This window comes from Podarcis tiliguerta (assembly GCF_965153285.1).
Source record: "Podarcis tiliguerta genome assembly, chromosome: 6".
Classification (NCBI taxonomy): Eukaryota; Metazoa; Chordata; class Lepidosauria; order Squamata; family Lacertidae; genus Podarcis; species Podarcis tiliguerta.
The window spans coordinates 38,352,520-38,368,171 of record NC_139539.1 but is presented as its reverse complement, the minus strand read 5'-3'; the positions used below and the strand labels follow the sequence as shown (position 1 = coordinate 38,368,171).

The 15,652-nt window shown below is 39.1% G+C and overlaps 1 protein-coding gene across 13 annotated transcripts in view; it reads left to right on the top strand.

Moving 5' to 3' along the window:
- Positions 1 to 14,922, top strand: part of LOC310679303 (membrane cofactor protein-like) — a 28,258-nt gene extending 13,336 nt beyond the window's left edge. For 4 of the 13 annotated variants that reach the window (XM_083444391.1, XM_083444389.1, XM_083444383.1 and 1 more), the window contains 8 exons: positions 454 to 639; positions 2,746 to 2,968; positions 6,612 to 6,799; positions 8,609 to 8,635; positions 9,411 to 9,474; positions 11,436 to 11,631; positions 13,074 to 13,598; positions 14,772 to 14,922. In XM_083444391.1, the coding sequence (XP_083300517.1) occupies positions 454 to 639; positions 2,746 to 2,968; positions 6,612 to 6,799; positions 8,609 to 8,635; positions 9,411 to 9,474; positions 11,436 to 11,631 (884 nt within the window). In that variant the 3' untranslated portion in view covers positions 13,074 to 13,598; positions 14,772 to 14,922. Of the gene's footprint in view, positions 1 to 453; positions 640 to 2,745; positions 2,969 to 6,400; positions 6,517 to 6,607; positions 6,800 to 8,608; positions 8,636 to 9,410; positions 9,475 to 11,435; positions 11,632 to 13,073 lie in introns of those variants that run through there. The other 9 variants (XM_083444385.1, XM_083444386.1, XM_083444388.1 and 6 more) reach the window with 9 other exon arrangements.
- The last annotated feature ends 730 nt before the right edge of the window (positions 14,923 to 15,652 follow it).

Here is a 15,652-nt window from a genome sequence, read left to right as displayed (position 1 = left end):
TTCACACACATGCTGCGGTATAGCCACAGCTACATGGCAGTGCTTGTTGGAGAGATAATTTTCCCATAAACTGTTTGATTGCTAGGAATACTGTATGTGTAAGTGCTAATTGGAGGGAATATATTTGGATCCTTCTAAGGATTAGTTCAGCAGATGGGACTAATTTTGGAGACCTTTGATTTGCAGCAACCATTACTAAAATAATGTGTATTCCTCAAACAGAAAACACCTGTTGGAAGGGGCCTTAAGATAGCAGGAGCTTTTTTTCATCATGTGTTCTATGCAGTCTCCCAGAAAAGCATTTATAGTCTCATTTTCAAAGATCTAGATTGATGACGGAATATATTATTTTTTAGTAAAGTTCAGCAGAAAAAATAACTTGTAATAACGTAGAAATGTAAGGATTCTGTTTTCAAAGGGATTTTGATTTTTAATATTACTTTCTGCTTTCAGTGATTATATGTGCGGATCCAGTACTTCAGGATGGAATAAAGAAGATAAGTGAGTTTAAAGATTCCTATAACTTTGGCGGCAATATTACATTTGAATGTAAAATTGGATACTTCATGATCGGAAGTTATTTCATTCGATGTGAGGCGAACAATACTTGGATCCCTAAAGTGCCATACTGCAAAAAGGGTAAGAATTCTTTAAAAAGAAAAATATTAGCATTTATGTTTCTGCATTCAACAAGAAGAAGCCATTTAAAATGGCATTTATGCCTAGGGTGTGCACATTCCCAAATGTAGGCATGCAAAGAAGTACTGTATGTTGAAACAGATAGCTTAAAGAGAGCTTACTTAGCCTCACTAGTCCCACAGATGTATGTTAGTTATTTGTAACAAAAGCCAAAGTCATATGAACTCAAATGAAAGATATCAGAAATAATAATTATTAGAACTTGAACATATGAGAACATGTGTAGATATGTGTACAAAGCATACAAAATTACAAAATACAAATAGATTTTCAAAGCTGTGGCCACTGTTTATAAAACAAAGAAATTCTACAAACAATACAGATTATAAACTGACAAGATTTCCAGGATTAAATCTCATTTCATATTTCATCAAAATCAGAATGGAGAATCAATCATAGATGGTCCTCTGTTTTGTAAGACCTCAGCCAAATTTTGACCAGCAGCAACATACTGGTATACTTACTCCTTGCTCAGGAGTCTAAATTCTTCCCTCTTGGATTGCAGTTTTGAATTTGAATGTTCAGGTTCCATTATCTTAGGAAGTTTTTCAGAATTCATTTTTTTATATTGGAATCCCATTTTTATTACAGTCCTTTGTAATATTCAACTATTTGGTTGAATCCAAATGGTTTAGAGCTTATAGAAGAAACAAAGGAGATGTCATATTATTGTGACTTTATAAATGTAAATATTATAACATTGTTAAACACCACAGCAGTGCCAGAGTCCAGGGAGTACCAGACACTTATCTAGGGTCTGTGTTTCCTTTTGGAAAATGAAGCACAGTGGAGCCTAGGGTGTCTTTATGATATTTGGTTTATTTACACAAATATACAACCTGAGTCTACGATATAAGGGTGCCCCAGGCTAACACCTCAAAAAGAAATTAAATGACTTTATTAGCTCTTGACACGTGTTGATCTCCCAGGCTTTAGAAATGTCTAATATACAATCTAGGAAGTTTGCCTGACATAATTAGCTTTTCATAAATGCTCATTTCAAAGGGTTCTAACATACATCTTAGACTTGTTCTAAGATTACATTCTTGATTACATTCTAACACTAGGGGGTCTGATACACAGTTTTAACATGCAAGCCTTAATTAAATTATAGCACCTAGCAACCTATAACAATATTATTAAACAAATGTTAACATTTTGCACGGTGTTTTTATGAAAGTAAGATAGAAAAAAAGTGAGGTACTAAAGGGGATCTATGGCTGTCATCTATGAAGGTAGTTCCCCATCTGTTACTTTGTCTTTTCTTACATATATTTGGGAACCCTCTCCTTTGATTTTTGTTAGTCATTTATGCCCAAAAAGAAAGAAGCTGCCTGATAAAGTTTCTTAGCCTGGTTGCCTCTGAGCTGTGCTTACCACAACCAGTCAAGTGGCTATTTTACAAGCTTGCCCAATGTGTGACTGCTCAGAAAATGCTCAGAGAACAGAAGTTACTTTTGGTGATATCACAAGAATGGGATTTGCATGACTTGGCCATGAAGCAATTACCGTATTTTTTGCTCCATAGGGCGCACCGGACCATAGGGCACACCTAGTTTTTAAGGGGGGGAAATAAAGGCTCCAATAAAGGGGAAATACTGGGCTCCAAAGGCTTGTAGATAGCTGCCTGAAGCCCGGGTAGCGCAGCGGGAGTTGGCGCTGCGCTCCCTGGGCTTCAGGCTTCAGGCTGCTGTCCGCAAACCTTCGGAGCCTGGCGGGAACTCCCGGATAGCTGCCTGGAGAGCGAGAGGGGTCGGTGCGCACCGACCCCTGTCGCTCTCCAGGCTTCAGCGAAAGCCTGCATTCGCTCCATAGGACGCACACACATTTCCCCTTCATTTTTGGAGGGGAAAAAGTGTGTCCTATAGAGCGAAAAATAGAGTAGTAGTAAACTGCATTTTGTGATTTACTTTCATAGATTACTCAAAATTCAGGTAGGTGATATTATGGTAATACCTTGAATCTTACCACAAACTTATAAAAGCAAGGCTAAAATTTTGTAGACATTATTTTATATATTTTGTGGTTTTATTTTTCTTGTTATAGTTTCTCAAGATATTTGTGGTGCTCCAGTAATTCTAAAAGGAAGTGTGTATCCACCACAACCTTATTATAACCTTGGAAGTATCATTTCTGTGCAGTGTGATAAAAAGTATTCTTTTCCTGATGAAACCATGGAGATGAAAGCACAGTGCAAAGGCTACAATCAGTGGGATCCCCCTGTACAACTTTGTTTCTGTATGTACAAATCCAGCTCTGTGGTATTGACGTCTGTTGATAAAGAAGACAAAAACTTAAAAACCCTACTAGGTAGACAAGTTTACTTACCTTAGATGGTCAGGCAGCATTGCAGCCTGGTCAGCGATCCAGCAGTCGGCTGGGGAGGACTGTGGGCCTGCCTGCAGATTAGCCTTTGGCTGGCAGGCCGAACCCAGGGATTCCCAGGGATGGGGGCAACCAACCAATGGGCTTTGCTTGGGTCTGCCCCCGGGGAATAAATTTAGATAAGCCCAGCAAAGGCCCATCTAGTCCAGCATTCTGTTCACACAATGGCCTACCAAATTCCTATGGGAAGCCCTCACCCAGCACATAGTGCAATTGCACTCTCCTATTCATGACCCCCAGCAATTGGTATTGAGAAGCATATTGCCGCTGATATATAACAATTATGACTATATCATATAGACCTTGATAGCCTTATTCTCCATCAGATTATCCAATCCCTTTTCAAAATTGTCCAATTGTCCAATTGTCCAAAATTGCTTCCATAGCTACATTTTGTAGTAATGAATTACATAGTTTAACTGTGTTGCATGAAGAGCTTTGTTTTGTCAGTCCTGAATCTCCTATTCAGATTGATTTGATGACCTTGGACTCTAGTATACTATGAGAAGGGGAGAAAAATATTCCCCTATCCATTTTTCCTCACACCATGCATCACTTTATATACCTCTATAATGACCCCCCCTTATCTTTTTTTCCTAATCAAAATGCCCTAAATATTATACCCTTTCCACAAAGAGTTGCTCCAGTCCATTCATAAATTTCCTTTTCCTTTTCTGCATCATTTCCAATTCTACAATACTGCTTTTTGCATTGCAGTAAGCAGAGCTGTACACAATATTCAAAGTGTTGTTGCACCATAGGCATGCAATTGGCAGTTTCATTTTTCATCCTTTTTTCTAATCCTCATCACAGAGTTTGCCTTTTCACAGCAACTGTAGGTTAGATGATACTCTGCTTCTAATACCATGCTCAAGACAGATACTATTTCCCAATTGTCTAAATCAGAGATAGGCAACCTGGACCCAAACCTTATCTGAACACCTCCTGAAGCTATTCATTTCTTATACGCCACCATTCTTTCTTTTTTCCTGGGCTTTAAATCCCTTCCCCTTAATATGTAGTTTCAGAACAACTAGAAGGAGTATATTTTATTTGATGAAGAATAAAATCCTTTTCCTGTTTATATTGCTTGAGAAAAAGATGTCCCACATCCAGCTGTCAGAGAACAAATTGGCAGGCTTCTGCTTTGTGTGTGTATAGCATACTAAAGGAAGAAAGGGTTTATTTTCACTGGTTTTATAAAACCATAACTGTATCAATCAGTTGTGCTGAATTTTAAAAAACTTAAATATAAGAACATCCTGCTAGAGCAGGTGAAAGACCCCCCCCAGCATCATATTCTTACAGTGACCAACCAGATGCCTATGGGAAGCATGCAAGCCAGGACACCCGCCCCTTGTGTGCTTTCCAACAACTAGTATTCAGAAGTATACAGTCTGACCATGGAGACAGATCATATCCATCATGGCTAATAGCAGCTGATAATTTTATCTTTCATTAATTTGTCTAAATCTCTTTCAAAGCCATCCAAGCTGATGGTCAGCACTGCCTCTTGGGGGGGGGGGCAGACGAGTTCCATAGTTTATATGTTACATAAATAAGGTTCTGAATACTCCAGCATTCAGCTTCACTGGAACAGCTTCTAAGTGTTATAAGTTCTAGTGTTATCAAAAAGGGAGAAAAACTACTCCTTCTAGGTATACAGTTACATTCTACGTATATATACATGTTTATGCATGCATGCATTTTTTCATAACATTTATATACCACCCAATTTAGCATTCTTTGGGCAGTGAAAATATAATGGGTGGTAGTCAACTAGTTTTTATACTAATGTAAAGAGATTTCACCCATCTCCTCCCATGTATGGCTTGCACCATTCCTATATCTCCAAAGGGATAGTGAAACCCACTGAAGAGATTTTGGAGGAACAGGAGAACTGTCAATTGCACAAGGATAAATCCTTGCACTGATGGAACATTCACCTTAGTGCTGCATTGACTACAACCCATTATAGTGAATGATTTAATAGTTTGCTTTCCCCTGCTAATGTTCTAATATTAAAACATTATCTCCTTAATAAAATGAAATAGTGAATGATATATTTTAATCCACAGGCTTTTTCTCTAATATAGAGTGCATCTCATCTCATTCACTTCTGGGTTTCTTTGCAGGGAAGCTACTACCTGGGCTCCTTTCAGGAGAAAAGGAGGGTTATAAATTTGTTAAATAAATAATAAATGATAGTGCTACTGTACTAATATTAACATAGTGCTGCTTCATTTGACAGTATTGTGCTAAATGTTTATGGAAGAGGCAATGCATTAATGCACTAATTGATGGATTTAAATGTACATTGTTTTACTTTATTTGCAAAGCAAAGACTAGAAACAATGGGAGAAAGTAAAAATAATAGTTATTTCAAGTAACAAAATGCCCAGTGTAGCGTCAACTATAAACTGTAACTGATGAATCCTCTCATTCCTTGTAATGCAGGATTGGGATGAAGCTAAAATGATGGTGTTTAGGCCATGGTTGCAAAGCTGAATGCTGTGTGTCTTACTCAATAGCTAGCTTGTGAATTGTTGGGACAAGTAAAGAGAGGGCGATGCTGGGTCTCTCTCTCTCTCCCCCCCCCCCCCAAACCATTTACCTCTCCTAAGGATCCACAAACTAGTACAGTGGTACCTCTGGTTGCGGATGGGATCCGTTCCGGAACTCCGGTCAGATCCCGAGGTTTCTGCAACCAGAGGGACTGCTTCTGTGCATGCATGCACGCGTGGTGAAACCCGGAAAAATACTTCCAGGTTCATTGCATATGTATCCTGAAGGATACGTAACCCGAGGTGAACATAAGTAGAGGTACCACTGTAATCAATATTTTGATGCATCACACACACACAGCTTTGCAACCATGGCCTAAGAGTCTAGTCACACCACTGGAGGAAGCAGCAACACAGCTAATCTGGTGATGAATCAAAAATCTCAACACCCTGGCTCAGATAGCATCAGGGCTTTTTCCCCCAGCCGGAACTCACCAGAACTCAGTTCCAGCACCTCTCAGGTGGGCACCATTGCCTTTCAAAGAGAACGAAGAAGGTGCTTGTGGTGTGTTCTGGCACCTCTTTTTCTAGAAAAATAGCACTAGATAGCATATTGATGCATAACAAAGGAGTAAAAAAAGCCACCCTTGTAACTTTTGCCTCATGCAGTCGTGAAAGAAAATTTGTAAGATTTATGCAAGGTGTCTATTGTGTTCATTTTTTTCTGGAGTAGCTCCCCTAAGAACTCTGCATGGAATTACCTCTGTTGCCATCCTGGAAACAATTATGCCCCTTCCTGCCCCTTTTCACAGATACTAGTTTTGGGGAAACAGACAGACCTGCTCTTACAGAAGGGAGAAATTGTGGAGGAGAGGGTCAATTTGAGTGGAGCCTGCTTGGCAGCTTTTTATCTAAGCAACAAAAAGGGGTAGGGGGTCAGCTCTCCTACAATTTTATAATCTTATTTCTATGTGGACTTTTGTGTTACTTTATTGTTTATGATCATTATTTGCTTTCAGTTAGATTATCCCCAGACATTGCTAAACTCCATATCCCTAAAGGAATAATAAAACAAGGGAAAAAAGAATACTATTACCCTGGAGATGAAGTTATTATTGAGTGCTATGCTGGCTATTCTTTGAAAGGATCATCTAGGATTAAATACATTGGTGGAAAAAAATGGTTGCCTAATATTCCACGTTGTTATCTGAGTAAGTATTAATCCTTGTGAAAATGTAACATGCCAAGTATTTTTCCATTGATATGAGTCTGCCTTCTTTTAAATATATGCTTTCATAGAGGTACAGAATCTATAGACAGTTTATCTCACAATAGTGCATCAAAATTTAAAGGATTAGCTTGGCCCTCTTTGTGGTCACTTCAGAGTCTCCTCTACTACTTGATATAATGATCTAGGAAGAAGGTTGTTTATTCTGAGAGACTGGAGAATACATTTCTTTCACCATTCCCTCATAGGTGAACCTACCCCATCACGTCCCTGCCCAACTAGCTTTTTTACTTTTTTGTAATACTTTTTTTTATTGAAAAGCAAACAAAACAAAACAAAACAAACAAAATTAGTCATTGGTTTTAATCCTTATGGCCCATTACATACAAGTATATTTTCATCATATAAACATGTATTGAAGAAGATGGCCAATGAACCTCTCCAGAAGGAGCTGTGAGATACCGTAGGTTTGAGCACTTCTGTTTGGGAGCTAGTAAAAGAAATAAACTGAAACCAATCTGTTTCAAGCATGGCGTTTGTAGTTTCCCTTCAAGCTAGCTAACACTTTTGTATGATCTTGTCCATTAGCGCCAGATGCCACACTCTGTCACACCATTTACGAAATGAACAGCCTTCTGTGTCCTTCTACACATGCACAGTAGTCAGAAGATTACAAACAAGTGACTTAGATAACAGATATTTGTTTCACCTTTGAAAAAGAGAAAGCAAAGCTATGCCCGTGAGATAGCTCATTTGGTAGAACATACTGTAAGACTCTTAATCTCAGGATTGCGGATTTGAGCCCCACATTGGGCAAAAAGATTCCTGCATTGCAGAGGGTTGGACTAGATGACCCTTGTGGCCCCTTCCAAGTCTTTAATTCTATGGATCTAAGAGCCGCTTTCATTTCAACCTTCTAGTGTAGCAGTTCAGATATGATCATGAACACAAATCACCAAAAACTTGTACCTTTGAGCGCTCACACCAAAGATGCATTAAGGTCTCCAATATTTGGTTACCTCTCCAATATACAGGTGGAATGGAGTTGTCAGTGTAATGTAGGCATACTGGAGTCCAGTGCCATCTATGAATAAGTTTCAGTGTTGATTCTTTAATTTTAGTGGGAATAGTTTTAAAAAGAGGTGTGTGCCCATTCACCCTCTGTGATACTCACGTTGAGATCTGATTCCTAGAGTGATTTATCTACCATGTTTAAACTGAAAAATCAAGTATTTTATATGTATCTGTTGCTATCCCCTTCACATTTCTAGAACCAATTCCACACAGCTTCTTAAAACAGACTAAGGTATTTTGGTGCATCATGAGTTTAAAACCATTGTTTTATTATTACATTTCTTTCCTACCTTTCCTCTAAGCAGCTTGAGGATGTGAGTATAGCTCTGTTTTCATGAAATGTGAGGATTTGTAAGTACTTATTTTTAAAATCAGACTTGCAGCTTTAGTATTGTAAAAGGAAATTCTAACCCTAGCAAAAAGGGAAAAAAGAAAAAAGAGATTTGGAATTAAAGAGTCAAATAAAGTCAATGATTATTCTTTTAAACCTGTATGGTTTCTAGATTAGTATAGGAGAAAGTTTAAAATGGCCAAGTCATATATGAGAGTACGTGCAGTAAGCGAAGCATATCAACCAGTTGTGATATGAAATCCACCTTGAGCTGCAGTGCTTTCTTATGAGACTGCCAGTCTGAATGAGTAGACTTTCGAGAAATAGTCTTACAATGTTCTTTTCTGAGAAGTTTGCTTATTAGAACCATTTCCCCTTCTTTTCTAGGTATTTTCCTGAGATTACTTATAGCTGGTATGTAATTTATTGAAAATGAATGGGAGAAACAGGAAGATGTATTAAACATATTTGAATACCAGTGCTTTGTACAATTTCAGATGCTTTTTACCAATAGCAAAAAATACTGGGTCAGAGATAAGCATTTTGAAGTTTCACTTTTTGGAGAGAGTTAAGTCCATGCTTAATTCTCCTTATTAAATTAAGTCCCCTGGTTTTCAAAAGGGAAAATTAAGCATGGATTAAAAATCAGCTCATGCCCCTAGAAGTTTCTCCCATATTTTTCTTTGCTAGACAGGATTTACTTTTTGTTGAATTGACTCTGAACATTGTGCACACCATTGGTGCTTTGTAAATTTTCCACATTTTATCAGTTTAGCACTGGTGCTCAAATATTTGCTCATCAATTGATGAATCTCATCCTTGGGTCCAAAATCTACAAGTACATTGTCACACACACACACACACACACACACACACACACAGTATTTACTGGTAATAATTTAAAATGATTTCTGGTACTAAATAGCAGTGTAGGCAGTGAATCACCAACCTTTACTCCATCATACTGATTGGTGTTTTTTTGTCTTGGAGTAACTTATGATCACCTAATGACAAATCATTGCATTTTATTGTTAACATTCAAGAGGTATTATTATGCTTTGAGTAACATTTGAAGGACATTTTCAAAACTGGTTTTGATTTATGCATGAGTTTTCTTGGCCTCTCATGAGCCTTTTTTAATACGATAGTATGGTGTATTTTTCTTGTGTGTGTTTTTTCCCCCTTTTAGGGTGCCTATTACCTGTATTGATTGTTGGAACCAAAATGGTTTATCAGAATTTTTACTTAAAAAGGTAAAACATCTCTTATTACTAAACTCCTCTTTTATTTTCTGTTTTCTGTTTCTAATTTTTTATTGAATTTTCAATTTTACATCTCAAAACAAAATTTTTCATACTATTTTATCTCCAATGACTTCCCTCCTCCTTCCATGGTTCATTTTGCTTGTCTATCATTCCTGCATATTTTACTTTAACCATTTTAATCAGTTCTCCACTCTTAAATCACTCAAATATTCATTACACTGTTGAATTTATCTTAATGTTGCCAGTGTTTTCAGCTGTATACAATTACTTCCATATACTCAATAAATATTTTCCACTCTTCTTTGAATACATGTTCTTCTTGCTCTCTTACTCTATGTGTTAAACCTGCTAGTTCTGTGTATTCTAACATCTTAAGTTGCCAATCCTCCTTGCCTGGGACCTCTGTCGCTTTCTATTTTGGGGCTAACAAAACTTAAGCTGCCATTGTTGCATACATTAATTTTTTCTGGCACTTAGGAATTTCTGTCTGAACTATTCCCAACAGGAAGGACTCCGATCTTTTTGGGGAAAGTTATTTTAAACCTTTTTTCAACTCACTGTAGATCATCTCCCAATATTATTTTACCTTTTTACATGTCCACCACATATGAAAAAATGTTCCCTCCATTTCTTTACATTTCCAGAACATATCTGATTCTGCTCTATACATCTTAATCAAGCTGTTCGGAGTTACAGTGAGGGGGGAAAGTATTTGATCCCCTGCTAAATTTTCCCATTTGCCCTCTGACAAAGAAATGACCAGTCCATAATTTTAATGGTAGGTTTTTTGTAGCTGTGAGAGACAGAATAACAACAGGAAAATCCCAAAAAGGGAAGATAGTTCATCTCTCCTATGCTACCCTTGTGTATCTAAGATGACTGGGGAGCAGTCCAGTGCCTTTAAGGGAAGCCCACCATCCCATACTGTACTGTCTCATGTTGTGGCCTTCCTAGAAGCCCACAACCTTTTCTTATGACACAATACACACAATCAATTCCTTAAAGGACGCAGCTTTCAAGATCTAATAATAGATATTGAACTGGTTCCACCTTCTATACAGGTTTGACATAAAGAGACATCATGCTGGATGCCATACTTGCCTTTTGATTACAATTTCATGTTTTCCAACCCATGTGGTCATGCTCCAGATTTATACTTGTGTACTGCATTATATATTGGACTACGATTAAGCCAATTCAGAAACAGCAATTAGTTCAATCTGGGGCTGCAAAATTGCTAACTGGGATTAAGTGTTGTGGTCACAAACTGCATTACCTCCAGATTCAATTGCTAGTACTTATTTTAAAGCCTTTCATGGCTTCTGTTAAAGCTTGTTGTCTCCAGATACCTGAAACATCATTATGTCTGCCTGTCCATATGCTAACATCTCCAGCAGAGCCCCATCACTGGGTCTTGAGATCTAATAGTGAAAAAACAATCTACTGGCTATTGTGATTAACTGTGCAATCCTGTACATGTCTACTCAGAAGTAAATCCCATTGAGTCCAATGGGACCTGCTCTTAGATAAATGGGCAGGGGGTTACAGTGAAAAGAAGGCCTTGTGCATCCACAAAGCACTTCCATGAGGGAGAAGGAAGCCTATTTTCTGTAACTACTTTTCAAAGATAAATGCAGCATCTTTTAAAATTAAAAATAGTATTCTGTCTGCAACGATATTGTGGTTTTTATATTATGGTGTGGTGGATTGGGTTGGTTTTAGTTCCAATCCATTCCCACCAATTTATATAGAATGATATAGGTTTTGCACCTTGTTTGGTACCTTGCTGCAGTTTTGGTCACCTCACAGTAGTGATATACTTCCATACAGATGACCCTGAGACATGGAACAAGTATATAGGTGGAGATCTCCATTGAGCCTAGAGAGGTGGAGAGGCCTAGACTGGTGAGCTAAAAGAGTGGGTTGACCATACTTCCATTCTCTGACAGGGCAAGAACAGAGAGCAGAGAGATGCAGCAGAGCACAACAGCTACCAAAGAACTTAGTTTGCTGCCAAAGAGTAAAGTAGCAGTGGCCAGTCCTAACCTACTCAGCAATGACCTTTCACGTGAAACATCCAAGAGGATAGCAGTACAAGGAAAATTGGGCCATCCCCGCAGCTTGAGAAGCAAATCAGTGTACTAGGTAGACTCAGCTTATTTCTGCCCTTTCTTTTCCTTCCCTTTCTTTTACCTTTAATACCCCTATCACCCTTTACTTATGTGTTAAATGAGAGAGGCAGTATTCTGTTTAGGGTGGTCAGCAAAGGCCACCGCATCATCAGTATTAGTAGGCTTCCATAGTGCTGCATCCCATAATCCCCTCATCTCTATGAACTCAGCATATGGTCTCTGGAAGATATGTGCTCCTACATATATATTATTAATGAGAAAAAGCAATAAAGGGACATAAGATGCAACAGCACATTCAAAAACTGCAAGATACCGAATTTAGGGCCATATTTATCTTAAAAATCAAATAATAATTGTATCTGTGATCTGATCTACTTCCCATCTTTTAACATGTGTCTGAATTTAAATTGTGTTAAAGCTAAAATTCTTTTTGCTAATCTTTAGCTAATGCTGCATTTCTGCACTCACATTCAGTAAATAAACGTGCAAAGAAATACAGGTACCTCGCCGGTTACATTCCTGAGTACCACATGTTTATATGAAATGACGTATAGTGGGGAACACCATATAAAAAGCCTGTAAACACCCTCTAGACTCCACCACAATCGCTCCTTCCTAACCTCCTTTCTCAAACTACAGCTCTCTACAGGCCTCAAAGGTTGGTGCAAAGGCACCTGGGATTGCTTGCCATCTCCCCACTCTTTCTTGCACCATTTTTGCACTTTTCCCACTCTTTTCTGGCTGTTTCTGCCCTTTTTGTGGTTTAAATCTTTTTATTTAATTATTTCCTGGCATTGCATGTATACGTGGTTGGGCATGAGTGAAATGTGCATAAATGGGGTGATGCTTGTGTGGTATGACAGTTCACACAGTAAACTGCAATGTCCCGCAAACCTGTGCCTATAATATACACAGTTACAGGAAAGTGTCTATTTCAGATTCCACTTTTCAACATTTTAGTAATGAATGTGAAAATTCTATAAACACAACTATAAGTTAAAGAGTAGATATTTGCTTCAAGTAGAAGAATATGGGCCAGACTAAAACCTATATGCAGGTGCTTATTAGCACAGTCCTAATGGCTACTTCAGAAAGGGATTATTGAGAAGCAAGAAGAGTGCTCCTTTGCTCACCGCTGCTCTGATTTAAAATGGCCCCCAAAGTATGCGCTGGGGCCAGAGATACGTTGCAGAGAAGCAGAAGGCTTAAGCAGTCTTCTCTGAAAAGCTGAAATGGGTTGCTAACATGGTGCCCTTCAGATTGTTGGACTACAACTACTGTCATTTATGACCAGGGATGGCCTATCCCATTTCACCACCTGGGACAAAAACAGAATGTGCTTTTCTGTGCCCCTTGCCACCCCCTCCCCACTTCTGCTGCACACTGTAATGCTCCCGCCCCACCCCCGCTTGTGCTGAACTCATTCCACAAGGCTTTGTCGCTTTTCTTTTCCAGGGGTGAGGAAGAAAAGTGAAGCGACACACCAGAATGCCCTCCACTCTCACCAACCTCAGCAAAAGTGGGAGCAAGTTTGCAAGGGCTTGATGCTTGGGGACTGGGGAGAGAAGCTGCAATGCAGCATGCTGGAGTACTCCCGACAAGGGCTGTTCTGCCAGTGTTGGGACGCCACCTCTTGTGCTTCTTCCACCTGACACAGCCACTTCACCCTGCCTCATGGGCAGGCCAGCTCTATTTATGACTACTGCCTGTGCTGCCTGGGACTTATGGAAGCTCTAGTCCAACAACATCAGGAGGGCACTATGTTGGATTCTCCTGATCTAAAACAATAAGATTTCACTGTAAATTATGTTTCAGTTCTCCTATAAATTACTATGAATGACATCATATGTGCTTACTGTATTTATATTTTGAAGTTAAAGTTGCTCCAAAGAACTCACTTCGCCATCTTGGCCTCGCAACAGCCCTGGGAGATAGCTGAAAAATAGATGCTTGCCCAAATCTGCCAAATGATCTTCATTGGTAAGCAAGAAAATATTTCTAGATACTGGAAAATCTACCAATTCCTGGCAAACTTCCAACCTCAATTAAATATTTTTTGATACTTTAATTCACCTGATACTTAAAATGAGGAACAACTCCACAAAAATATTTCATAAAATTGAAAAATTTATGTTCTTTGCTTACAGTCCTAGATAGGGACAGAAGAACTTCATTTGTGGTTCAAACTGAGATCCATTAAGTGTGGCATTTTGTTATTAGAAGCAGCCAGCTCACAACCACAGTTTTAGAATGGTAGGCATCCCTTATTGCTTGTCCTCAGCATCTGTACTTAGAGTTCTTCGTAGTCTCTATACAGTCCATTGTGTGGGTTCTGTGCCCAGAGCGGTATTAAGAACCTTCTAGAGCAGGTGCCTTTTAGATGCTTTGGACTGCAAGTCCCTATTCCATGACCCTTGGTTGTGCTGGCTAGGGCTGATCAGAGTTGGCATCAAAGAGTCAGGAGGAGACCAGTTTGGGGGAAGGTTTGGCTCTTAAAAAGATTTTGGTATGTCTGCCTCCATTCCACATGATGTATTCTCAAGCAGTATGCTCCCATCCCCCTCAGTTCCTTCTTGGCCACTGCAGTGGTTGCATCTTTGAAACTTTATCACCCTTCCCCCATTCCTCTTTATAAAAAACCAAACTTTATTCTGTTTTATTTTCTCTTCTCTCTATACAGTACTTTCCCTTTCAAATTTTGTATTTTATTTCATCTCTAGGATCTCTCTAGACCAGTACTATTTTTCTAGAAAAAACGGTGCTGGAATTCACCACGAACACCTCCCTCGTTCTCTTAGAATGGCAATGGCACCCACGTGAGAGGTTCCAGAACTGAGTTCTGTTGAGTTCTGGCTATAAAAACCCCTGCTCTAAACTATCTGAGACATCTTAGTGCTCCTCCAGAACCTGCCCCCTTTAAATTTTGTAATTTTTTTTTGCCATGCACGTAAAGCTGAATGCACACAAGTTGCTGGCTTACTGTGTATGCCCAGACAGATGTTTTAGTTGTCTGGCTGTTTTAAATGACAGGTAAATCATAATGGGTTTGTTGATGTTCAGCTGCTTCTTTCAAAGACTTTGCATTTTAGAAAGTTACAAACGTCACTGTATAATGATATTTCGTATTTGAGATTGGTTTTCTTTTCTTTTCAGGCACTTGATTAAACGAGCACTTCCTAAAAGCTACAAGGGATAAATTGTAAATTTCTGAAGATAATTATACACTTACATGAATCAAAGACTTTAAAGTTGAATTTGTATTATATATTAATTTACAAGAAATAAAGCATATACATGAATATAAGATCATAAATCTCATTTTTAAAAATAGATTCTGTACCTAGTGGCGACTGGTACTCATGGAACAGTAGGCAGGGAAATCAACACTAGGTGGAGTTGGAGCCAATGATAGGCACAGCCAACTATTTCTAGTCCCGCCCCCCAATCTCACCATTGAATTCTGCATTTGGGCTTGATGGGGCATGTGACCCTCACCTGTCCTAAGAGCTACTCCTGCTGAGGAATCACACACCTCCTCCCAGAGGTAATGCACCCCACCTGGCCAGCTAATGAGCTGAGCTGTGTGCCCTTGTCTGTCTCAGCCTCCTGGAGTGTACCTGCTCCTCTTCCTTACGCCTCAGAGCCCACCATGTTCATGGAGATGGGGGCTGCTTTGGCTCTGCTCCTCTGGTTCCTGTGCTGTGACTCCCATCACATCGCTGACCTCTGTCACCCCGTGAGTACTTTCTATGCCCCCAACCTCTCCTCCACCCCCAGCTTGCCCTGGTGTGTACCAGTCACAACAATACCCCTTGCCAGGATCTTCTTTCTCCTCCCCATTGTCCTGCCAATTCATGACATGTTATTTGAAAAGAATTAGTACCCAAACCTCACATATTCAGACATATTCAGATACAATATATAAACAGCTAAACCTGTGTGTGCTACTTTTAACAAATGAGCAGTCTTAAATAAGCTTTGGGGTTTTTGCATGTGGCCGGTCTATGGCAGCTGTTTCTCAAGAAACCATTGGG